At 39.1% G+C, this 27,095-nt stretch overlaps 1 protein-coding gene across 8 annotated transcripts in view; it reads left to right on the top strand.

The window, feature by feature from the left end:
* RALYL (RALY RNA binding protein like) overlaps positions 1 to 27,095 on the top strand; it is an 818,932-nt gene that overhangs the window by 567,627 nt on the left and 224,210 nt on the right. The window contains exon 1 of one of the 8 annotated variants that reach the window (XM_027561651.1): positions 6,470 to 6,710. The exons of 6 other annotated variants lie outside the window; for them this stretch is intronic. In XM_027561651.1, coding sequence (XP_027417452.1) covers positions 6,521 to 6,710 — 190 coding nt within the window. In that variant the 5' untranslated portion in view covers positions 6,470 to 6,520. Of the gene's footprint in view, positions 1 to 6,469; positions 6,711 to 27,095 lie in introns of those variants that run through there. One more of the 8 variants, XM_027561652.1, reaches the window with a different exon arrangement.

Genomic DNA, 27,095 nt, shown 5'->3' with positions numbered 1-27,095 from the left:
ATGACAAATATATTAGTAATATGAGGTGCTAGGTAAAATGAAAAGATTTTTTTTATATGCTAGCCACTCAGTATTTTAATTAATAACTATTTTCAAATTATCCACTTACATGAGAGCACTTGACTCTGGACAAATAGCCATGGGTACAGTTTCAGAGGTATTAGGCAAGACAGAAAATCATTTAGTGTAGACATGTACAGAAAATGCAGATAGATTTTCTTAAACTGTTAAAAAGAGGGATTGGTGATTGTGCTGGGGAAGAAAATTATTGGATGCTATCCCTGAAAGAACCTGAGGAAAGGACTTCTGTCAAAAATGTATAGGCACTGCACTAGCAAGGAGATGGTTCAGTAAAGAAAATAGCTTTCATGGAAACTAAAATATAACGTAACTGAACTTACCCATGAAACAGAAACAGACTCACAGATCTAGGGAAGTGATTCGTGGTTGCCAAGGAGGATTTGAGAGGGAGGGTTGGATTGGGCGTTTGAGATCAGCCCGTGCAAAGTCTTATGTATAAAATCAACAGATAACAAAACCCTACTGCATAGCACAGGGAACTCTCTTCAATATCCTGTAAAAGCCGTGATGGGAAAGAGTGTGAAACAGAATATATGTATAACTGAATCACTGCTCTACAGCAGAAACTATCACATTATAAATCAAATATTCCCCAGTAACATAAATTTTAAAAAAGAAAACAGAGTTTCTGAGAGGAAAGGCAGCAGAGCTCCCATGGGGCCAGCTGGCCTGGTGGCTGGGGAAGGACCGAGAATGCCCATGTCTGAACACCAGCTACTGAGGGATAAGAAGGTTGTAGGAGAGAGCTTAGCTCTCTGTCCAATCTGGAGGAAAACAGACCAAAGGAGAGCTGAGCTATCACATACATCACTTAAGGATGTAGTTTCAGAACCATTGCGTTCAGAGTGGGGAGCTGTGGGCTCACTCTGAGGGACTGGCTGAAGTCACTGATGGAAGTACTGGCATCTCAAGGCTTGAGGTCATCCTCACAGCCACCTTCCATTTTCCATCCTTCACCACAGAGCTGTCTGTGATGGACCAGATATCTATAAATGAGGGATTTTGGCAGCATAACTTCATTACACTTTTTCAGTTTCAACATTTTATTATCCTAATAATACTCTGAAATATAGTTCAGTTCAGTCGCTCAGTCATGTCTGACTCTTGGCGACCCCATGGACTGCAGCACACCAGGCCTCCCTGTCCATCACCAACTCCTGGGCCTTGGTCAAATTCATTTCCATTGAGTTGGTGATGCCATCCAACCATCTCATCCTCTGTCATCCCCTTCTCCTCCCGCCTTCAATCTTTCCCAGCATCAGGGTCTTTTCCAATGAGTCAGTTCTTCGCATCAGGTGGTCAAAGTATTGGACTTTCAGCTCCAACAATCAATCCTTCCAGTGAACACCCAGGACTGATTTCCTTTAGGATGGACTGGTTGGATCTCCTTGCAGTCCAAGGCACTCTCAAGAGTCTTCTCCAACACCACAGTTCAAAAGCGTCAATTCTTCTGTGCTCAGCTTTCTTTATGGTCCACCTCTCACATCCAAACATGACCACTGGAAAAACCATAACTTTGACTAGATGGACCTTTGTCAGTAATACAAGTATTTATCTGAAATATAAGTGTCATGCAATTCAAATGAAATGTTTCTATTTGGGCTGCATGTGATGTCCTGGTAAAATTCTTAAAAGTTTTATCCAGAAAACCAGATAAAGATGTTAGAACGCTGGGCATTCTAATAATTCGATACTCTTTATATTCTTTAAATGTCCTTCTGGTGTTTTATTTGGAGGAAAGGGTGAAGACTGGGCCTGGGGAGAAGAGGTGGGGAGATGCCCGTCTGACAAAGGGGAGCCACGACTGCCGCAGAGATGAGCAGACTTGTCCTGTCCGAGTGGTCTGCTGTGCATCTGAACGTGGCTGTCCCTGCCAGAAGCCAGAACTGCAGTTCATTACAGCCACCCGGCTTAGAGCGTAGTGTGACACCGCTCGTCGTTATGGAAACACGTCCCTTGTGAGTCCTCATCCACCACCGCCTAACTAGCTACTGAAAGTGTCCCTTTAGCCTCATACTGCGTGTTCTAGTGAACCGGCTCTGGAGATATACCAGCCACTTCAAAGCAGGGCACGGCCTCTTGCTCTCTGGGAGACTTCAGTTGGAACGCTTTTGCGCTCAGCCTTACTGTACTGAAATGTAAAATGATGATGACGGTAATAATAAATAATGTGAAGATGATGATAACAATGATAATAAGTCCATCATAGAACTGTTTTCAGGATGCATGGAGTAAGGCATATAAAACTTGTGGGAAAGAGCCTAGCACCTGATGTGAACTCCCTAAGTGAGTGTTAGCTCTTATTAGACCACACAGTGTTCACTCCCTGTGACGGGCTCCAGCAAAGGTCATTTTGTTGATTTCAGGACATTACCTCTGACATTATGGTGGCCCTTTTAGTAAGTCGTCTCCAGCCACTGCCCCGTGCAGCACCCCCTCATTCAGTCCTAAAATCATTTAGGTTTAGTTCTTGGTTACATGTTCTCAGCACGACTGTGTGAGTCATGCAGTGTCCCTGAATGTTACCTGTCCTTGTCCTCGTTTGGTTAAAGTCTGCTGCTGCTGCTGCTAAGTCGCTTCAATCGTGTCCGACTCTGTGTGACCCCAGAGGCGGCAGCCCACCAGGCTGTCCCGTCCCTGGGATTCTCCAGGCAAGAACGCTGGAGTGGGTTGCCATTTCCTTCTCCAGTGCATGAAAGTGAAAAGCGAAAGTGAAGTTGCTCAGTCGTGTCCGACTCTTAGCGATCCCATGGACTGCAGCCTTCCAGGCTCCTCCATCCGTGGGATTTTCCAGGCAAGAGTACTGGAGTGGGGTGCCAGTGCCTACTTATTTCTAAATCAGAGTTAAAGATACCGAGGGAACAGGAGTCTAGTGAAGATTAGTGACACAGTACATCACTAGCCTAGTGCTCCACACACAGCACACAGTAGTTCTCTCTTTCATTCACACACACACACAGAGACACACACACAAAGACACACACACAGACACACACAGAGACACACACACACAGACACACAGACTCATACACACACACAGACACGCACAGACTCACCCACACAGAGGCTTGCTTCTTCCCTCCTCTTTTCCTCTTTCTCTTTCTTTCTCTTCCTTTCCTTTCAGTATGTGTTATTCACTCGCTGTTAAAAGATATATCCTTCTCTTTGCCAGGTACTTTTATTTCAAATTGATTCCTACCATCCACAAAGGAAAACTGTTGATATAATCATTTGATTTTAGACGGGAACTCATCCTTCCTCATTAATCAACATTCATTGAATTTATGTTTAACTACAAAGTAAAAAGATTGATCCCGTGAAAGGAAATCATATTGCAGGAGAGTAGGCGGGAAGATATTTTATAAAGCAAGTGAGCTTTGACCTCTGTCCATGATAGGTATAAAGCTGATTTTGAAGTCAAAACACCTCTATTCAATCTGGATTTTTAAAGAGGGTGGGAAAAAAGAGGGATACGCCCACACAGGTCCTCTCTTTAATGGTCTATTGTCCCATTGTGTCTGCATCCTTCTGCTCCATTCTCCTGGCTGAAAGTTTCCAGGTTCTGGTTCTGCTTTTAGTGAAGTGCCTCTTCTCCCCAGCCCCTGCTCCTTCTCTTTCTTGTCTTCCTACCTGGATTGCATCGTGGGACTCATCAGTGTGGCCTTACCTAATCATGTATATCTGAGATCCACGTTTTGTGCTTTAAAACAGGATTTAAGCCACTGGCCCCAGATATAAGATTTAGGAGTAGATGCTCCATATACCCTGAGGTGAGAAAAGTAATGTAGAAAGGACTTGATGGGATGAAAAACCCTATGTAGAACCTAAGAAAGTCAACTTTGGTACAAGAGGTGTCAAATATTGACAATCATGAGTCAGGATGTTTGCTTTAACATGTATCTGTGTGCACGTGTGATGATGAATGAGGCTGGATGAAGGATTCTTGTGTGTGTGATGCATATGTGAATGAAGTTAATTATTGTGTAGGTGAATGAAAGGATTGTTGCATATGTGAATGAAGTTAATTACATTGCTACATGAGCCTTGAAAAGAGTGTTCAGGTGGATGTTAATTATAGATAATGAATTTAAAATGACATAAAGAAAAACTACAGATTTGATTGTACAATGAAATATTATTAAAATTAATAGCATTTGTGCCATTATGTAACTAGACTATTTCTGCCTAATAATCAGTAATGACATGGTATTTCATATCAAAAATATATACACCATAAATCTCAGACAAACCCTGTTTTAATTTTGTTTCATGATGATAGGTTTTATGTTCATTGGTCTTATGGAATGAGCAATTTTTATAAAGGAGAACTTATTGGTTTAATAAAGGACAACCAATTGCTTGTTGGTTGTGACTTTGCTTATTTTAAAATACTTTTAAAAATATATCTTCACATCTCTTCCCTGGTGGCCCAGATTGTAAAGAATATGCCTGTGATGCAGGAGACGCAGGTTCAATCCCTGGGTCAGGAAGATCCCACGGAGAAGGGAATGGCAACCCACTCCAGTGTTCTTGCCCGGAGAATCCCATGGACAGAGGAGCCTGGTGGAATACAGTCCATAGGGTCTTAAAGAGTCAGACATGATTGAGTGACGAACACACAACACACACACACACACACACACACACACACACACACATCTCGGTATATAAACAATTTCATCTAAATCAGTGAATTTCTTCAGACCAATCTGAGACCAAAAGATAGATGTGAAATGACAAGTACTTGCATTAAGTAAAAAAGTAATTCTAGTCAATAAGTATGAAATTGGCTATTGTACTAATTTATCAAAAAATAATCTGTGATCATACTGTTTTTGTAATTTAAGTTTGCTCATAAAAGTCATTTATTCAGCAAATGTTTACCAAGAGCCTACTTTATGACCAGCACTGATATACTGTCTGGTGATGCATCTCTGTAGAGAAGAAAGCTCCATCTTCTGGAAGCTTATGTTCCATAGACAGAGACAGACAGGAGGGAAATAAGCAAGTGAATAAAGATCGTGTCGGGTGGTCACAAGTGCTACGGAGAAAAATTAAGCAAGTAAGGCTGTGGACCATAAGGTGGGTTATATGTCAGTCAGAAAAGGCCTTCTTTTTGAAATATTTTTATCTCACTATTATGGAAAACCCGAGGCAAATCCTCCTAGGGTCTCACATTTTATGTAGATAAATACAGATACTGACTGTGTATCAGTATTGTTAAGAAATTATTGTTAAGAAATACCCACCGTGGTCTTTGACGGAGTCTTACTAAATAGTGCAGTTTCTTAGTCTGAAATCAAGGGAACTAGAGAAGAATTCCTCTAAAAACTTAAAATGCTGTCCTTGGTATCTGGGAGTACAAACTGTAGCAATTACTTACATACAAAGTATTAATGACACTGAAAGAGTCCTTCTATTGTGGAGAGTTGTGGGAGTGATCCCTCCTCCTATTAATAGGCAGCTTGAGTTCGATAACACTAAAAAAGAATTTTGTCCGTTGAAGTTGTTTCCTGGTTTTGGCTGGAAGATGAAGGTTTCTGCATAGTCGAGTCATAGCACACAGAAAGTCTTTACTAGTGTAAATTCTTCTGTATTTTAAGTAAAAACTGCATTGCAGACACCCCAACGAGCATGTGAAGGCGGTTTGAAGTCAGACATTCCTGTGCAGGAGTTGAGAGGGGGGTAGGCCCTGGGCTTCAGCTGGGCGCCAGGCACAGCTGTCAGAGGGGAGAGAGCCACACATACAGAGACAAAGCTTCCTCAGTCGAGATGACGCTGTTCAGATAAGGATGTGCCCAAGACACTGTGAAAGCATGCTGTGAAAATAGAGGTTTGCGGACTCACCCGAGGTGGCAGGGTGAGGGCAGGAGGGAGCTTCATGGCAGGCTTCTTTCTGGAGGGGACCAAGCGTGGAGCCCAGAGTAAGGCACTCCCCAAACCTGAGGCCATGGTGTGTGGTCTGCACTAGGCCTTAGGGTATAACGTGGAAACATGCAATTCCTGCTTTGCCCGAGAAACGGTCTGGTTGGAGAATTAGACAAAACTAAAAGTGATAATGGCTTTAATTATTGAACCCACAAAGTGCTGTGGGAGCTCAGAGAGGGAAAGAACTTAGTCGTTTCAGAGTAAAAGGCAAATCTAAATATTCCAGAGTGGCTGAAAAACATGGGAACCCGCAGGATGGTTTTTAATTTCTGTGAATATCAAACAGAGGTTCTTATATTTCACATTTAGATTTTTGAGGTTTACTATTCTTGCTAAATATATGAATCCTTTCTTAATCCAACACTGCTTCGAGCACAGCACTTTAGCAGCAGAGATTTTATTAGAGAACTTAACTGATACCGGTTGGGGGAGGTGAAGGAACTACAGTTTGCTCTAGAAGATTTGCATTAGAGAGAGTAGTTACAGGCTGTAGCGTCTCCCCTGTAATTTTATGAGAATGGTATTACCCTGGCTTTCCCTGTGTGACTGCTGGTTACCTTCTGTCAGTGAGCAACAGTCTTACTGCAAAGCAGGAGCACAACCCATCTCTTTGTCTCCGTGGTCAAAGCAATTACTTCTTAGAAAGTCGGATTTTTTTTTCAGAATGACCATGTACAGGAGCAAACGCAGACATCAGAGATGTAAGTAAATTCAGAACCAACTTTTTCATATGGCTGTGGTGGGAGAAACATACTCGATTTCTTAAAAGACTAATCATGACTTCAGATATATCCTGGGAGTAGAAAAGATATTGTAGCTTTTTTCACCCTAACCTTCATCTTTATCCCTGTTACATGCTTGAAAGATGTTGGGGGGAATCGGACTGATTCACTTGTTACTATGGAAACCTTTGGAAAGGTTTACAAAATCAACAGAGAAACAGATCAAATGCAATTTCAGTCTAGCTCAGCATCCTTCATACAGGCATGGTAACTGGACAGTTCTCTCTCCCTCTTTCTCTCTCTCTCTCTCCCTCCTTAAAAAAAAAAAAAAAAAACGTCCATTTATTCATTCAGTTTCAGTCATAACTCTCAGGGGAAACAAAACAGTTCTGAATGGAGGGGAGAGAATTAATTGTGAATGGCAAGCTGAATATGTAACAGGATCTTCATTGCCAAACTTCTTGGTCCAGAGCATGTTTGTAACATAATTCACTACAGGCACCGTTTCCAAGGGTTAAAAGGAGTCATCTGTAATCTAACCTAAAGGGGCTGATTCTGACGGGAAAAGAGCAGCACCATCACCCTGGCCTAAAGTCCAGAACAAAGATGATTATGGGACTGAAAGCCTTTAGGATGCGGCTAAAAATCAGAAGTCCTACAGTAAAGCTGTGTTTTATGGTAAAGCAACATGCCTGTCATGGAAAGCTCTCCAGGCACATCTGTCTCCAGGGAGCCCAACTCTGGATGCCTTGCTCTCCTGCGTTGCCTGAAGTAATTATCACCGTGGTGAGCCCACTGTGCCCTGTCACTGACTCTATTTGCCATCTTAGACAGGTGACTACAACTTGTTCTACAGCCCAAGTCGGCACTTTTCATGATCCCTATGATACCTTTACGTTATCAAGTATTTTAAAATATAGGAATACTATTAACATTAATCACTCCATCAAAAGACCAAACTATGATAGACGTGATCTTTTTGAGTGATTTTTTTTTTTTGCTCATTTTTAATTTAAGGTATGAGCACTGACATTTCTCTTGCTCAAAGTTTTACGCAGCACAGAAGGCTCTGAGGGATAGGACTTCCAGTCTGATTTTCTATGGCTGATTGCCTTTTGATACTATTTCTTTCTTGTGATTGAGAAACAACAGGCAATAATTTGCTACTTTTTTTCTTATAGAAGTGATTGGTGCAAAATCTACAAATATATTGCTGATTAATTCCCTTGTGATTCCCTCCCACAAGAATGAATCTAAATTGTGCATGTACTTGAAAACCATCTTGCACCTTTACTCCTGTATCTTTTCTACACCCCCTCATTTCTTTCCATGTGAGTAATCGTTGCCTTAATGCCCATGACAAATAAAAGATTCACAGAAAAATCATACTGAATCTCTCCTCCTAAAATGTGCTTGCTGAAGTCTGCGATTAAGCAGCAGGAAGAAATTGTGAATTACATGAGACAAGTTAGAAGAGTAGGATGTACTGAATGGTTTAGTTTAAAAAAAAAAAACTAATGTGTTACTTATGTTTAATTGTATCAGTTAGCTGTATTACATTGAATTAACTTTCTATATTCTAACCATATAAAATATTGGAGAGCAAGAATATAAGAAAGTATATAGGAAGCTTAGCAATAAAAGCAAATAGAATCCTTAAATGAAGTTGTTTCTTATACTAATAACACTTGCCAAAGTGGAATGTAATGCAATTATTTGCTATCTGAAAATATCTGAATTATCCTATCACCAAAATACAGTGCATTTCCATTTTAAATCATGTCTTTTATGTGTTTTTGATCATGTGAAGAACATAAACTAACCTAGAGGCAATTGTAATCCAATTAAAGCAATAATTGCACACTTATCAAATTCCAATGTGGGAAAGAAAGTGTTCTTATGATTTTTTTTTGAATTGGAACATTACATAAGTAAAGTTTCTAATGTCCTCATTCCCCAGCAATCTAATATAATGTCCTTTAGTAAAAATAATGCAACTTTCTTTTAGAAGCTCCAAGAGGAGAAACAGGAAAGTGCAGAAGATTATGCCAGGGGTTTGAAAAGAAGCAGGAGAGTGAAAATCCTGGAAAAGACATTTTCAAGTATACACTGCACCAAGTCCTTAGAAATCCATGGGGGACTGTGAAACCCACTCCTTAATCATGTCTAGATTGGTTATTTATAATTCCCGGTAGAAAAGGAGGAGAGAGAGGGAAGAGTCTCCCTTTCCTTGCTCCCTCAAAATGGAGCAATTGTTTTAGAAAAGGAAACTGCTTCAGTGTTCATTCAGATGGCAGATCTTACCTGTGCATAACTGCATGAGGACTTTTAATTAGATACAGGATTTTTCAAGTGGTATTAAAAACATTTCCCTGTGTCAGAGATGTATTTTGTGAGAGCCAAGCAGGTAGAAACCACTTTAAGGAACTCTTAACATATATAAGCCTGTTTGTACAAATTAGGGTGGGGCGGTAATCATCACCAGTATAAATTTTTCTTTTAGCATTTAAATATTGAATTTTTATACATATTGAATCAATCCGTTTACTGAAGTATGTGGCTTATGTTTAATTTTCAAAAATCTTTATTATGCATAAAATAAGGTACACCTGTATTCTCCTTTGCTGAAATTCCAGATGACCTTGAGAAAATAATTTTTGGTTTTTAGAAGAGATGTAGAGATACATTCTTAAAGATGAATATGTTTTTGAAATAGAGACTTAAGAGAAAAACTATAGTGGGATCCATATGATATTAGATATAGAATTTGAAAAATATTACAATCCTTGTACCATGGAAGACAGACCTGTGTACATTGAATTTTAAGTGTATAGCGTTTTGTTTTACTAACTAGGAACAGGTTATTGATTGCTAATGATATGTTTGGGGGATCTTATCCATTGTATTATGGAAATAGGTGATGAGATCACTTCAGGAATCTGAATCCTAGTTATAGTTCTCGGCTCACAATCTCAGCCGATACCTGTTATCTGTGTGGGTTGCAATTTCTTCTTCTCTAACTTCAGCAGACTGTGCAGAGATGTTTTCCACGGTGTCTTTCCTCTCTAATCCTCAGTCTTTCACAACATAGGCCTCTCATGTAAGCTTCCTACCGAAAGACAGGTGTAAATTCTCATCCCCTATGCCGTGGCTTTGTCTCGTGGGCTTCCTGTCCATGTGACCGTGGTTTTACTGTGAGAGACACTAGTATCCATACGGATTATCAATCACTGCCCGTATAATGATAAAAACATGCGTATGTATATTGTATACACATACATATATACCCACATGCCCACATTTTTTTGGTTCTAATGAAAACTAATGTATTTAAAAGGCTGTACTGAATTTTTAAGGGCTTTTAATGCCATGTATTTTATATTTAAGAAAGACAACCATACACAGGGATCTCGGGTTTCAATGTTTCAGAAGGTGTTTTCATATTCTCAAATACTGGGAGTTGCTGAACTAGAAGATGAAGCACAACCATAACCTTATAACACAGACACTGACGTCATTGTCACTCACAGCTCACTGCCTTCCTGGTAAACTATATTCTAGCCTTTATCGGGCTACGTCATTACCCCCAAATTCATCAGGTGCTTGCTCGTCTGTGTGTCTCTTCCTGTTGATGGGAGGCCTCACTTGCCTCTTCATGTATAGAAAGCATCTCTGCCATCCAGGAAGCAGGGTTTGCTCCTTCATTTCCCTTGGGTGTCTGATCCAGTGTCACCTTAATCCCATTGGCTTTTCCTGACTACCCCACTGAAAAGTGAGAGCCTCTCAGTCACGTCCTATAGCCCTCCAGGCTCCTCTGTCCATGGGGTTTTCCAGGCAAGAACACTGGAGTGGGTGGCCATCCCCTTCTCCAGGGGAGCTTCCCAACCCAGGGATTGACCTGGGCCTCCTACATTGCAGACGGATTCTTTCCCACCTGAGCCACCAGGGAGCCTCCTATTTCCCACCCCATCTTCCAAAACTCCTTTTCTGCCGTTTGCTCTATTCCTGGATAGTTCAGGAAGAAACGGCATGTGCAAGGTGCCTAGGGTACTTGGATATTGGAGGGCCACAGAGGAGGCAATAAGTGGAGTTAATGAAAAGACGTGAGACTGAGATTAACAGATACACACTACTGTATATAAAACAGATGAACAGCCGGGGCCCACTGTAGGCTTCCCCGGTAGCTCAGCTGGTAAAGGATTCGCCTGCAGTGCAGGAGGCCCCAGTTTGATTCCTGGGTCAGGAAGATCCCCTGGAGAAGGGAATGGCAACCTACTCCAGTGTTTTGCCTGGAGAATCCCATGGACAGAGGAGCCTTGTGGGCTACAGTCCATGGGGTCAAAAAGAGTTGGATATGACTAAGCACAGCACAGCATGGCCTATTGTATAGCCCAGGGAACTATATTCAATATCTTATAATAACCTATAATCAAAACTAATCTCAAAGAATATATATATATATATATATATATATATATATATTTAACTGAAGCACTTTGCTGTATACCTGAAACTAACACTCCATTGTAAATAAATTATACTTCGAAAAAAAAAATTTTTGAAATAAAAAGCATTGGGAGCACTGACTGGGTAGACCAAGTCATAGAATTAAATGGAATGGTATATTCTATGTATAATTAAATTGAGATATGAAGTATATTTATTAACTTTTAACTGACTCATGCAATGCTTTGATTAAAATGACAATTGTGAGAATGCTCTAATTTCATTCCACTTTATACTAGGCAAGGTATCCAATCATTAATTGAATGACAGTCAAACAGTGGTCATCCAGAGGTCAGAAAGACATTATTTGAACAAGAATATTTTCTGATTTATCTTCTTATAAATATCCTTATATTCTTGATATGTTAACACTTTCTTTAAAAATCTTGTTATGAGAAAAAATAAGTTTATAGTTTGATAGAATTGCTATTAGACTTCTTAAGGCTTGGGCAGAAAGACACAAGATCACGGTACTCTCTGGAGTACGCTATTAAATTCAATCCTTGATTTTTCTGTTATTGATGCTTATTGGGAATTCTGCTTTGACATCTGAAATTCCTCAAATCTTTTTTTCTCTCAAGTTCTTAATAGGAATTCTATGACTGGTATGAACTGATAATTTGTGACTTGTACATTCCTCCTTGGAATCATGTCTGCATGGATAGAATCAGGATGATCTGACTGAGCATGCTCAATGGGACCATAGTCTCCAGTTTGGGAGCGGAGATGTACAAAGGCTGAGTGATGAGACTCTTGATACACATTGACCTTATATGGAAATGCATGTTGGTCTGCCCTGCATACCTTAATCATCTGCTTGGCTGTTACAGGCTCCAGCCTGCGACTGATTCTGTCTCTGGGAATACTTACTCATTTCTCTCTCTGTCAATCTACTCCATGTATTTTTCAATCTAACAATGCTCTGCAAAAGTAAAGGTCACTTTGTGAGCATTTGTACATTTTCTTTTAGCTGATCTACATTCAGAAAACAATGTGTCTCTCATATATCACCTGTTCTCTTAGGTTCTCTAGTCTAACAATCTGTGCTGCATTTTTATCTAGACCTGCATAAAACCCATGGCATCGCCTCTGCCTCAAGATGTTCAGGTAAATGTTCTCTACAAATGGCATTTCTCTCTCAAAGACTGTTATAGTTAGAAATTATGCTGTAGATTTGTATATATTGAGCACAGAAGATACACATGTGGCAACTAGGCTCTTAGCACAATAAGATTACTGTTAAACTGGATATCAACACACCTTTTGAACATATTGTCATGAATGCAGGAGTGTTTTACATGATTATATGAAAAGATGACCATTCAAAAGCATTGATGGATAGTGGAAAAATATAGGAAGTAGTCTTTGTCCCACTTGGAAAGCAACTTTCTTAAAAACCATAATCTAGTATAATTATGTTTTTTGGACACTCTATGCATTTGGTTGAGCCATTTTAAATTGTCATTTTTGGTAAGTAAAAAAACAGCAGTTTCACATTGTTAAATGCAAATACCAGCTATGACAGAAGTTGGCCCAAAACAGATGGGGCCAGATAGTGAAAACATCAACGCAAGCTGACATTATAAAGGTCAAGGACATTTCTAGCTAAGCATGAAGGTGTTAGTTGCTCAGTCATGCCCGAATCTTTGTGACCCCATGGACTGCAGCCCACCAGGCTCCTCTGTCCATGGGATTTTCCAGGCAAGTACACTTGAGTGGTTTGCCATTTCCTTCTCAAGAGGATCTTCCCAACCCAGGGATCGAACCCCAGTCTCCTGCATGGCAGGCAGGTTCTATACCAACTGAGCTACCAGGGAAGCCCTAAGCTAAGGATGAGTATTTCATATGCTAAAAGAGTAGAATTAGGTAAAACTGTGTATTCATTGTTGTTCTTTATGGTAAGTAAATTTAACCTTCCCCAAAGAAAGTGTATTCAGCCTTGTCAACAGAGGTTAATTAAGACGACCTTTCTTTTGCAAGTGAAACATCCTACTGGGCTTCGAACAGTATCGAAATTTTTGCCATTCTTCCACCAAACTTAAAATGTTTATTTAAAAAATTTGATTTCTAGTTTTACATGATTTTAATGTTAGAACTTTGCTTTCATCGAAATGAAAAATAGGACTTCTGTAAATGAATTAAAAATAACACCAAAAACAATAAAAATAACATTAGACATTTATTAAATTCTTGCTATAGGCCAAGTATTGTTTTAAGCATTTTGGTACTTCTGGCTAATGTAATTTATGTAATAGAACAATAATTGAACATATAAAAGCAATAATATAGTAATCCATGGCACTTTTGATTTTTATTGCACTTTCAAAATGTTATTTATAATTTTGATATCTAATCTTTAGGAAATTGTATGCCCAAAGTTAAATTAAAATACCTATTGACTAAAGTGAAAGAATAAGCTTATATGTCCCCTGAGGAAACTAAGAAATTAACTTTAAAAAGGCAAAATATAGTGTTTGATCAATATCCCTATTCTTTGAGTCATATAAAAACAGAAAAAAAAAATATCCTGAGGAAAAGTTTTACATAGGTATATATTCAATGAAATGTTCACATATGAATGAATTTACTTTGCGTGCTATCTTTTCTGCAAACAGATTAAAGATTTCAGGACTTAAAAAAGCAAAGTGCTTTACCGTGATTGAGTAATTCACTGAGAGTCGTTACACTCTTCTTGTTTTAGAACACCTAAATTGTTTGGCATAACCTTTTGATTCATTTTCCTTTTTGCAGTTATTGATTTTCTTGGCAGTATTTACTGAATTGTACTCTCATTCTGACTATGGCATTTCAGACACCTTTACTTATACAGAGCTACATTATATATGTATTCAAGTTGATTCAAAGTTTTAATGGTCTCTTACATAGAAGCTATATTATCTCTAGAACTTCATTTGTATTTTAAAATAAAGATAAAATCCATATCTATTTCCTTGAACTCCTTATAGAGACTGTGGCATATATTTTTGCAATGTTTCATGCCTTAGGCTGCTTATCATTGGAAAGTATATTTTTATATTATATGATTCTTTTGACCCTCGGTGAACTTGAAAATGGCTTAGAGGAACAGCTGGATGTATTTCCTTAAATAAACACACATTGTTCTTTAAATTGCTAGTATCTGTCTTCTTAATAGTCTCCACAGGCAATGGGAATTTTGACTTTGAAGTCACCTCTGCTGGGTGCATGTAGGTGTCTGGCTACTTTATACCTTTTTGCTTCCATAATTGAACAGTGTCTTTCAACTCAAGTGTATTTTAAAATAAACTATATGACAACAGCGTATAGTCATAACTTAACCTTTACCTGTACTTTTGGGTTATAATATTTTTGGTGTTTTATTTTATATGATATCAAACATAACCTAAATACAATATCAAAAATACACTACACCTGTAAAGATACAGACGCCCTGGAGGATTTAATTCCACTTAATTTATAGTGTCAGTAATTAATGAGAGATTAGTTCAGAATTAAATAGAAATTCACATAGAAAAATTCAGAAAACAGTTATTTTTATTTGGAGTGAAAGGAAAAATTCATTTACTTTTTCACTTTGGCTTTGCTAAGGCAGCAAGGGAAAAATGGACACTGGGATTTTAAAAGTGGTCACAAAATGTTTCTCAGCACTGAATTTGTCCTCAGAGAACTTTTTATGTGAAAGTAGCCTCTTTCCAATGATCATTTCTAACAAAGATAGTACACTCAGATGTGATTAATGGCTACAGAGTCTTCCAAAGAGGCTGAAGCAGTGATGCTCCGTGAAGGTTTCTAGGATTTGCTTGTTTATTCACCATTTAGACATAAAACATCTTCAGATGATTCACCGTGCCAGTTCTCCAGAACCCAAGCTTGATTTGGAGGGAGGAGGCTATTTGAATGGACATGAAAAATTTATTTGAAATTGAGAGAAAAACAAGTCACTTAAAATTCTTTAAAAAATGTTCTTGGTTACTTGAATATTTAAGGAAGAAGTTAATAAGCCAGCGCAAGAACAAGATATAAGAAATTGTGTCATGAAGATCATAGATATGGCTGCTGCTGTGATTTTCTTGAGTCTATGGAAATGGGGCTTTGGAAATTGGAAACTTACTAAGTTAACTAGTAATCTATCAGGTTAGAGATGCTTATAAGTTGTTTTTGTCTGATGGAAACAGTCATCTAATGTACTTAGTTGGGGAAGCCATTAGACATAAGTGTGAAATGAAACGTTTCTGCCCTACTCTCTACCTATAAACAAGCCTTTTCCAAATAAAAATTCCTGAGTCCAAGTGAAATAAAGCCAGCTATTCTGAGGCCATCAGCTACGTCAACTGAGGAGCTGGGGGCTCTGAGGGGCGGCCGTCCACCACTCCTGGCGTCTCTGATGGTAAACAGGGAATTAAGTTGTGAGCAATTAAGAAAGCAGAATTGGCCCCACGCAGATATGAAAGAAAGGATTTCAGTAACCCCAGACACTTGCCCCTTCCCATACAGAGAAGATCACCAAATCTCTTTACCTGAGAGACCTGGGTTTTCTGAATTAACAGGAATCTTTTGATATTCAGATTACCTGCCCCTTTGCTGCAAACTTGTATATAGCCCGGCTTCTCCCCCACCTCCTTGGAGTCAGCTCTCTTGAAGTCACCTGGGATACTGCCTCCCAGACTCAAGTCCTAACATTCCCACGGAATAAAAACTCCCAACTCTTAGGTTATGCCTATTTTTTTTGAGTCAACATAAGTAATACTATTTCTCCTAGATTACCACTGACAGTACTTAAATCAACAGTTGTAGTAATTTCCCATATACTTTAAGCCCAATTAAGTAAATCTTGCCTTGTTTATCTGAACATCAAAGGATCAGGTGGCTTAGAGCCCAAAATCCTCAGTAAGTTGCCCACATTGTTAACGTATATCAGAGTTAACCTAGGGACTGGTTGTAAAGAAGTATCTAGTGTAGTATTATTTCCCCAAAAGCATGCTCTAAATATTGTAATTCAATGTAGTCACATCGTTATGACAATATAACTTTATTTTGGGACCAGGAAAATTAAAAGCCTGGAAATATATAAAGTATGTTGTAATGATGACTAGATCCCACTAATCTTTGGAGATTTTTTTGTAATTTTAAAAAATGTATTGGAGTATAGTTGATGGCGAATGATTGAAGGCAAAAGGAGAAGGGGGCTGCATAGAATGAGATGGTTAGATAGCAACACCACCTCCATGGAAATTTGAGCATACTCCAGGAGATAGTGGAGGACAGAGGAGCCTAACGTGCTACAGTCCATGAGGTCCAAAAAAGTTATACATATACACATATCCGCTCTTTTAAAATTATGTTTCCATATATGTCATTATAGAGCATTGAATATAGTACATATGCTATACAGTAAGTCTTATTAGTTATCTATTTTATATATAGAAACTGAAGTACCTCAGTAATGTCTGACTCTTTGCGATCCCATGGACTGTAGCCTACTAGGTTCCACCATCCATGGGGTTTTCCAGGCAAGAATACTGGAGTGGGTTGCCATTTCCTTCTCCAGGTGATCTTCCCAACCCAGGGATTAAACCCGGGTCTCCCACATGATAAGCATTATAGGCAGACACTTTACCGTCTGAGCCACCAGAGCATTTATATATATCAGATCAGATCAGTCGCTCAGTAGTGTCCGACTCTTTGGGACCCCATGAACCGCAGCACGCCAGGCCTCCCTGTCCATCACTAACTCCCGGAGTTCACTCAGACTCACGTCCATCGAGTCAGTGATGCCATCCAGCCATCTCATCCTCTGTCGTTCCCTTCTCCTCCTGCCCCCAATCCCTCCCAGCATCAGAGTCTTTTCCAATGAGTTAACTCTTCGCATGACGTGGCCAAAGGACTGGAGTTTCAGCTTTAGCATCATTCCTTCCAAAGAAATCCCAGGGCTGATCTCCTTCAGAATGGACTGGTTGGATCTCCTTGCAGTCCAAGGGACTCTCAAGAGTCTTCTCCAACACCACACTTCAAAAGCATCAATTCTTTGGTGTTCAGCCTTCTTCACAGTCCAACTCTCACATCCATACATGAGCACAGGAAAAACCATAGCCTTGACTAGACGAACCTTTGTTGGCAAAGTAATGTCTCTGCTTTTGAACATGCTATCTAGATTGGTCATAACTTTCCTTCCAAGGAGTAAGCGCCTTTTAATCTCATGGCTGCAGTCACATAGTAGGGTGTATATGTGCTTCCCAGGTCATGCAGTGGTAAAGAATCTGCCTGCCAATGCAGGAGATGCAAGAGACACAGGTTGGATCCCTGGGTTGGGAAGATCCCCTGGAGGAGGAAATGGCAACCTACTCCCGCATTCTTGCCTGGAAAATACCATGGACAGAGGAGCCTGGCAGGCTGCAGTTCACGGGGTTGCAAAGAGTCAGACACAAGTGAGCACACACACACCGTGTGTATATATCAGCCCCAACCTCCCAGCTCTTCTCTCCCCTCCTTTGCTTCTGGTAACTCTAAGTTGGTTTATTTTTTTTACATTTTTGACTCTTTCTGTTCTTTAAATAAGTGCATGTGTATCATTTCTTGACTAAGATCTCAGTCACTGGGTACAGACTGATACTTAGAATATGATGCCAAACAAGTCTTGGTTCTTGGAGACTTTCGGGTATAGTGGACAATGTTTACACTTCACTATACTTTTTCTTGTTCTAATTTAAATAAACTTGAACTGCCAAGTTTCCTTAACACCCATGTAGGTCTAGAGGTCATTTCAGTTGACAAGCAAGCATCATCGCTCTGTGTTATCAACTAGAATTCTGTGGGCTGCACCTTTCAGTTATTCTGAGTGAATGTCTACATCGGTATTAAAGTCTTCCTATCACTTGTCCCTCTCAACTTTGTGGCGTAGCTGTTGTAGAGAAGGGGCCAGTTTAGACAATCACCTCCTGCTCATTAATTTCTCTAAGCTCCGCATGACTAGTGGAGTTGACATTTATATGTATTCCTGTGTACTAATGTGTGCCTGTGTGTAAATTATAATGTATCCAATCATTTAACTATAGCCCCTGAGGACAGAGACTAGACCCCTTTCTTCACTGCTACATCCCAGCGTGGTCTGGCATTGGGAGACCCTCAATCAATAGACGTTGAAGGATTAAAGGAATAGATTGCTTTACTTATGCACCTCCTTCACAAAATAGAAACTACAGTTATCCCCCCTCCAAAAAATCACCGTGATAGTCTATCGATGAAATATCTCTTCCTTTTTATATTTAAAAATATCTGTGGATGATGTTCATGTACTAAGTCCTTTAGAGCCTCATCTTTTAGAGTTGTTTTTCTCTATCAACAACTCTAATATACCTAACAGGAATTAAAAGAAGATGTATTAAGAGGAATCTAAAACCAGTTACATTATGTCTTGGGTAATTTAATATTGCTTACCCAAAATTAAAGGCACACTTTTAAAGTGATGTGAAATAATAGCTTTCTCCCAAGGACTTCTGTTGCACTAATCATTGGGCTGCTGCTGCTGCTGCTAAGTCGCTTCAGTCGTGTCCGACTCCATGCGACCCCATAGAGGTCAGCCTGCCAGGCTCTGGGATTCTCCAGGCAAGAACACTGGAGTGGGTTGCCATTTCCTTCTCCAATGCATGAAAGTGAAAAGTGAAAGGGAAGTCGCTCAGTCGTGTCCGACTCTTAGCGACCCCATGGACTTCAGCCCACCAGGCTCTTCCGTCCATGGGATTTTCCAGGCAAGAGTACTGGAGTGGGTTGCCATTGCTTTCTCCAATCATTGGGCTAGTTTCTAGTTAAAGTTTCCAGATTTTTGGATCATTACAAGAATTGAAGACTTAAGGCTGATAACACTTTCAGAATTAAAACTTGCTTCTCTACATTCTCAGGTTTTTCCCCTATCCAGGGTTGGCTCTATTTCTAGGTTTCATTATTTGTTAAATCAATTTTGCATCAGTTAGAAGAACAAATTGTTTGTTTCTCCACAGATTTGTAGCTATTAATCTCAGCAGTAACTCAGTAGCTGATTTTTTTCAGACCTCAGCATCACAGAGACAGACTAGAAAGAGTAACTCGAACCAAGTCCAGGACCTACTGGCTGAATCTATGAAAGTTGAGACTTCATGTCATACATAATACATCTGTGTTACTAAGTGGTGATGTCACTTTTCAACTATGGGATATAATTAGAGTGATCAGATAAAGTCATTTCACTGCCTACGTTTTTCTTCTTTTCTTTCAATGTCCTTTCTATTATTTTCACTATTCAGTAGTGATATCAACTAGAAATTCTTGAATTGTAACTAAAAGTGACCTCATTTCCAAAGCACTTAAAGTTATTGCAGCTAAAAGCTCTGTCAAGGGCTTTCAATGTTTCAAATATGTGGATGTACAATCCGTGTCAATAATGAATACTGCACATTAAATTGACCTGAATGGTTAGAGCACAAAATTTTTTCTCAGAATTGGCAAATTTCTGACATAAATGCTTAGAATGGAACAGCTGAAAAGAAGCTGTTAGAGTAGCGCAGAGACCCTGAAAAGATCTGCATGCTACATGTTTTTTTATTTTTTAAGTATAATTGAGATTTCTAAGAATTTTTACTGACAAGTCATTTTACTTTCTGGACTTGGTAATTGAAAAAAGGATAAAATTGTTAGAGGAGCAATAAGGAACTCAATATAGAAAGTAAAATATTATGTGCTTGATAAACGTATTTCAAATGTCTTACCTGAGTTGGTTAAAACACCAAGCTAAAGGCTCCAAGATCACAGATTTGAGCTTTCTATGGCCTAGATGGCGTAACCCCTTTACTGGGTCAGGGACCATGTGGTCACCCTGCCCAGCCATCCTTCAAAGAATGACCTCCTTGCAAGATAACACGGATGAAATGAGGAAGACAGACCAGGCTAGGGCCAAAACACAGCCATCAGAACTGCAATGTCTCCTTCATATACTTTTATATATATATAATATTTGTGCCACATTGCTTGTGACATCTTCATATACAAAATGGAGTACACCTCTGTTCGAATAAATAATTATTTGTTTTTATTTTGCCTTATAAAGGCAGTAAACTTAAAATTCAACCACCTTAACCTTCTTTTTTGGAGAAGGCAATGGCACCCCCCTCCAGTACTCTTGCCTGGAAAACCCCATGGACGGAGGAGCCTGGTGGGCTGCAGTCCATGGGGTCGCTGAGAGTCGGACACGACTGAGCGACTTCACTTTCACTTTTCACTTTCATGCATTGGAGAAGGAATGGCAACCTCCCCAGTGTTCTTGCCTGGAGAATCCCAGGGACGGCGGAGCCTGGTGGGCTGCCGTCTATGGGGCCGCACAGAGTCGGACATGACTGAAGCGACTTGGTACTTAGCAGCAGCAGCCTTCTTTTTGGTCGAGTGTCAAGTGTGTTCACTTGGGATTTCACGGAATACAAACATGTATGATTTCCAGAAAGGCTTGCTTCACAGAAGGATGTGAGGTTAATTTCAAATAATATTTTTCATTATAGTCTTTCATTTTAGCAGGCATAAGTTAAATTTTAGATATTTTGAAGGACACTAAACTAATATTCTATTATCTGTTCCTTCAAGGCTTCAGAGGAGCATGACTAAATTTCTCTAAGAAAATTTACTTTGCTGATCATGAAAGAATCTAAGATTTGTTTCATTGAGGAAGAATTGGGATGTATTCAGGTCCTGCTTTAAGTAAAATTAGTAGTGAAATTTCCAATTTTATCTAGTTAGGATTACAGTCTTTTTAATAACCACATCTTACACCTCCGTTAGCAGTGTAGATGACAGAATACTGATTTTCTTCCAGTTTGAGCCTAAAGTTACCGTGTTCACCACACGCAATCACAGTGCTCCATAGGCGGGTCTGGTTGGACAGAATTGCCAGGACTTTCATTTGATTCATGCTCCAGTTTTTATAAATGTTACCCAACAATGACATCAGTTCAGTTCAGTTCAGTTGCTCAGTCGTGTCTGACTCTTTGAGACCCCATGAATCGCAGCACGCCAGGCCTCTCTGTCCATCACCAACTCCCAGAGTTCACTCAGACTCACGTCCATCAAGTCAGTGATGCCATCCAGCCATCTCATCCTCTGTCGTCCCCTTCTCCTCCTGCCCCCAGTCCCTCCCAGCATCAGAGTCTTTTCCAATGAGTCAACTCTTCCCATGAGGTGGCCAAAGTACTGGAGTTTCAGCTTTTGCATCATTCCTTCCAAAACAATGACATAGAACCAAGCAAAAAGACTGCAAAGTTATTTCTGCTAATGTCTTCAATTTCACAGAAGAGAAATGGATTTATTCCATTACTCATCAGCATTTATTGTGACCAATAAGTAGGGGATTAGGGGTTTATTCAGCTCTAGTTATTGCATTAAAAATAACATTGTTACTAAAAAGCTAAGGTTTAATAGAAATACATGTGATAATGTTCTTTTCTTATATTCAAATGAAAGAAAGAAAAAAGTGAAAGTGTTAGTGGCTGAGTTGTGTCTGACTCTTTGCGACCCTGTGGACTACAGCTCATCTCTGGCCATGGGATTCTCCAGGCTAGAATACTGGAGTGGGTTGTCATGCCCTTCTCCAGAGGATCTTCAGCTTTCAAGTAGCTCTTTTTATTATTACAATCATCTATCTTCCTATGTACAGCCACCTTTTCTAAATTCACCATTCTGCTACATGACATGTCCTCCATGCTCTTCCACTATCCTTTATAGTATCTAGTGAAATACTCACCATACTGCAAGTTCTATCTGTTTCTTTGCACAGGTCTAGATTTATTTTTAACCTTTGTATCTTGTACTTTACCTGACTCTGTACCCTGCTCATGGTAGGACCTGTGGACTGTAGCCCACCAGGCTCCTCTGTCCATGGGATTCTCCAGGCTAGAATACTGGAGTGGGTTGCCATTTCCTTCTCCAGATGAGTGAATTCACTAATATAGTTAAGTCTTTGACTTTAGTTTTATCTTTTCCTGCTGGATCAGAGGGTAAAGCGTCTCCCAATGCGGGAGACCTGGGTTCAATCCTTGGGTCAGCAAGATCCACTGGAGAAGGAAATGGCAACCCACTCCAGTGTTCTTGCCTGGAGAATCCCATGGACAGAGGAACCTGGTGGGCGATAGTCCACAGGGTCGCAAAGAGTCGGACACGACTGGGTGACTTCACTTTCACTTTTCACTTTTATTGTATTTTTTAACTTACATGATTACATTCAGTAACATAAACTAACACACATATTTACCTTCTAACGAAATTGTTCCTGAGGCAGCCATAATATTCTTTGCGGTTTTAAAAATATTTATTTGTTTTTGGCTGTGTCAGGCCTTAGCTGTAGCACATAGAATCTTCACTGCGGCACATGGCTTCTCTCTAGTGCCTGGGCTTGGTAGCTCGCAGCCTGCAGGATTAGTTTGCTCTTGGCATGTGGGATCTTAGTTCCTGACAAGGGATTAAAACTGTGTTCCCTTCATTGGAAGACAGATTCTTTACCACTGCACCACCAGAGAAGTCCCTCTTGGCAGGTTTTTACATGTGCAAGATTACAAAGTTTTAAACCTCAACTCCTCTTCATGGTTGGCAATCTAATAATTATTCCAAATTAATAATGTGAAAACTTCAGTGTCTGTATTTCAGTAACGATATAAAGACAGGTTTCACATCTGAATTAAGGATATTTCATCATAATTTGTTCCCCTCTTTAGAGTGCTAGGAACCTTTATTATAGATATTCAGTTAGCCATTTGTTTATCTGTGGTATAAGAACAATGTCCAAGACTCTTGACCTACTGCTCCAATTTCTGGCAAACTTAAAAAGTATCATCTTTGACATTCATTTACAATCCATCTTTTCTGTCTTTTCTGGCCCAGAGCCACAGGCTTTGACTGAAGACTTCTAAAGCAACTTGTTCTAGCCTCTGCCCTGTTACTTACCAAATCATTATATAACCAAGTCCAAAAAAAAAAAAAAAAATCCTCCTCTATATTTTGACTATGTGATTACCAAAATTCTCAACTATTCCTCTGGGTCTTACTTCATCATCTCCCCCCTACACTATGCACTTTACACTGTTTGATATTTTATAGGCAAGTCCCTCATTTCCTGAAATTTGTGTTTGGAACTTCACCAGATAACTGTCAAATCCATAGTCCATAATCAAGCTCTAAGTAGAAGTACTCTGTATTTTTCACAATGCCTAATTAATCTCCCCCAATGGAACACTTCAGTATTATTTTCATAATAGGAACAGTATTATGAGTTTTAAGAATATTCTATTTTGCAATCACATATTAATTATGAGCATAGCTTCATTCATTCTTTTCCATGATGTGCAATCAACCTGCTATTTATCATGGTATGAATTTAATAGCAGGTAAAATCATTGTATATACTTTAATTGTATGTATTTAATGAATATTCTTTAAATTTCCCTCTGCTTAAGATCTTCCTAAACCAGTATTATTTTTTTTAATCATCTGAGCACCAGTGTTATTCAAATGCATATGTGTCAAAATGTTACTTTCTTCTTTTGAGAAGTGGCTTAATTACAGTTTTTTTTTTTTTTTTCTTTCTAGATATAACTTAATTGCCAGGGTCATTAAATTATATATGAGGATATATTGTCATGACAAAAACCCAACCAAGAAAGGGTATAGGCCACACTGGTTTCTTTCCCCATTGCTATAGAAATTTGATTTGTGATAATGATAGTTAATTATTTTGAACAATGAATCCAATCAATCTAGTCAGTTTACCAAGGAAAAAGGATAGCATTAAATAAGAAGTTTGATAAGATTAGAATGGACTACTAAAATAGATTAATTAGTTTAATGCATGCTTTAATCAAAAAGTGTTGTAGTGTCCTTTAGTAGAAAACACATCTGTTCACGCTTTAAAAAACGATGTTTCTTTAAAAAAACGTGATTTTCCGTTCCTTTAATAATAATTTTTACATTCCCCATGTTCTAGTTGAGTGTGAACATCATGTAGTATACGTCTATGAGTCCTTCAATTTAGAAATATGAATTACTGTGAGAGAGAGAATAAAACTGCCAGAACCCAGATACATGAATCTCATAATGAATGATACAGATTTCTATATACTCTACTCATAAACACTGGAAATGATGAAAAGCTTAATCTAGTTGTAAACAACCTGCATAAATACATTTTATGTTTTTTTTTTTTCTGGATGCATACAGGAGTAGCAAACAATTTAATAACATTGAGGAATCTGGTTAGAAATCATTGGTCTCCTTTAAATTTTAGATGAAGATTATGAAAATAATTACTTTCCAAGCAAGTAGCTTTGTATGTTCATTGGATATAAAACAATAAATTATTACTACTTCACAAAATTTTAAGAGAACAAAAACTATAAAATGAATTTGGATATTTAAAATGACCTTAAGGCAAGTTGAATGCATAAAATCAAGAAAGGCTTAAATAACTATCATTTTGAATAGCTTCATAATAGACAAACCTGCTAAGAGGCAACATAATTGATCCAGATTACATTTACATAACTTTTTTCTGGGAGTGTAGTCATCTGTAATATCTTCCTTGCAGATAATTTTCAGAAAATTAGAGAAAGTCCGAAAGAGATGTTTTAGCTACCACCTAGCAGTTTACTTGGCTTTTGTGGGCTATAACTAAAGGATAGTCATTAACATCATATGATTTAAACTCTATTTAGACTTTCAAAAGACAGAAACAGCATATGCCATTTTTAACAGCAATATGTATAAAACATAAATTGGCTTAAATCCATGTTGGAAACAAAATATGCAATATCATATAAAATGCCCATAAATTATATATGGATATTTTAAGTGATAAAAACATTAAATTCATTCACATATTTAGCAAATGTTTATTTGATAATAAGCTATACTAGGGGCTGTAAATAAGGTAGTAAAGAAGTTTATACAAATACAACATAAACTGTTCTCAAAATTCACTTGTCATCTTGAGAAGATAAGATTATTCCTGCTATGATATTTAAAATTTGAAGGGCAGGTAGACTATTGGTGATTGGAAGTAGGGAGGAGGTTATACAATGAAACGGAAATGGAGATGTGGAAGTTCGTGGTTTAGAGAATAAAGAGGGGTTAAGTTTATCCCCAAGATGGAAGTCCTCTTGAACAATTCTGCTGGAAAGGGAGTTATGAGATTTAAGTATGAATAGACATTGGATTGGAAGATCTCCAACGGTTTACTTTGGAAGTGTGACATTCATGCATTCTGATAATGACATCAACTATTAAATATCTCCTGACATTATGAGGCATGATTCCAAGCATCTGAATGCATTATCTCAGTGATCCTCAGAACAAGCCCATAAGGAGTCAGTGTCTCCATTTTTGGAAGAGGAGTCAAGCCCTAGAGACACGTGGTAGTTCCCTCTAAACGGGTGAGTGCCTGAGCCAAAAATCAAACCAAAAAACACAACAAAGCAACCCCTTCTGACTCCAAAGATCTAAATAAATCCTCATCAGTGAAAAGCTACAAAAGGTTCCGAGCAGCATAATGAGACGTGGTAAAAAGTTTAGGAAGACTAATCTGACGGGGGGTGGGGGGTGGGCTATCACATGATTTGGAGGTGGCAAGTCCAGAAGCAGTGACACAGTTCATCTTAGGAGAGGGATGAAGGAAGACAGTCCCGTAGTCGCTGGGGGTAACGGGAATGGAAATAAAAGGGCTAATACACAAAGGGAAGGAAAAGTCAGGTTGAAGTGAATGAATATGTTAATGAGTAAGAAGAGATGGGAGGAGGAGAAAGAGAAAAATGCTAACTACGGTGGGTGGGTGGAGGAGGAAGGGGAGAAATGGAGATACAAGAGGAGAAGATACAGGAGAAATGGGTGGAGGAGAAGAAAAAGTGAAAAGGAGGAACAGGAGAATTTACTCCCTGAAAAATCCCATTTGACAAGAAACACACTAAACAAGAAGGCTACATGGAACGTTTATTTGCTTTTTATGACACTTTATACAGTCAGATAGCATTATCTCCGATTTGTATGGGGGAAATGATGGCTGGGAAAACCTCCCTTGCCGGGGCCACAGAGCCTGCAACAGAGGAGACAGAACTAGGGGGCAGAGCTCAGGATCCCTTGACCTTCCAGTGACTCTGAAGTGAGCAGGATGGGTTTGGTAACCTTCTTTCAAGGATAAAGCTCAGAGAAGCATTTTACCTGAAAGCATAGGGTGGGATTTTCTGCTTTAAAAACCTCCCTCTATTTCAGAATAAAGAGAAGCAGCATGCATAATGATTATGCAAGCAATTTATCTGGTAATCATCCTTGAGTCTCTTTTTCCTTTATCCTCCATCTTGACTCCATCCCTGAACCTCACTGACTGTATCTCTTAAATCGTCCTGTAGTCCATCCACTTCTCCCATCTTCACACCTACCGAGCAAGCATTAAACGTCTTGTATCTGGGCTACTGCAATAACCTTCTAAAGTGGTGCCTCCCACATCTGTTAGCTCCATGCTGCAGTTTATTTTTTATACTCTAGCCAGGGTGATGTAAAAACTCAAATCTAATCTTCACATTTAGCTCCCCAAAATAAAAATAAAATACTGATACAAAACATCTTAATGGCTTTCTACTGCCCTTAGTACAAGACCGAAGTCCTTCAACCACCGACAAGGTCACACCCAGGCTGGCAGGACCACCCCTGTACCTTCTGCCTACATTTCGTGTCGCTCTGTCATCTCAGCCACCCTGCCATCATTTCCCATCCTTCAGCAAGCTGGGACTCCATTCGTGATGTTTTCTTTCATAAACCATTCTTAAATCCTCACTCCCACGTTTTCTTTATGTAACACACATTTCG

Source organism: Bos indicus x Bos taurus, chromosome 14, assembly GCF_003369695.1.
Source record: "Bos indicus x Bos taurus breed Angus x Brahman F1 hybrid chromosome 14, Bos_hybrid_MaternalHap_v2.0, whole genome shotgun sequence".
NCBI lineage: Eukaryota > Metazoa > Chordata > Mammalia > Artiodactyla > Bovidae > Bos > Bos indicus x Bos taurus.
Note: the sequence above shows the minus strand (reverse complement) of the source record. Positions and strands in the feature narration are given on the sequence as shown.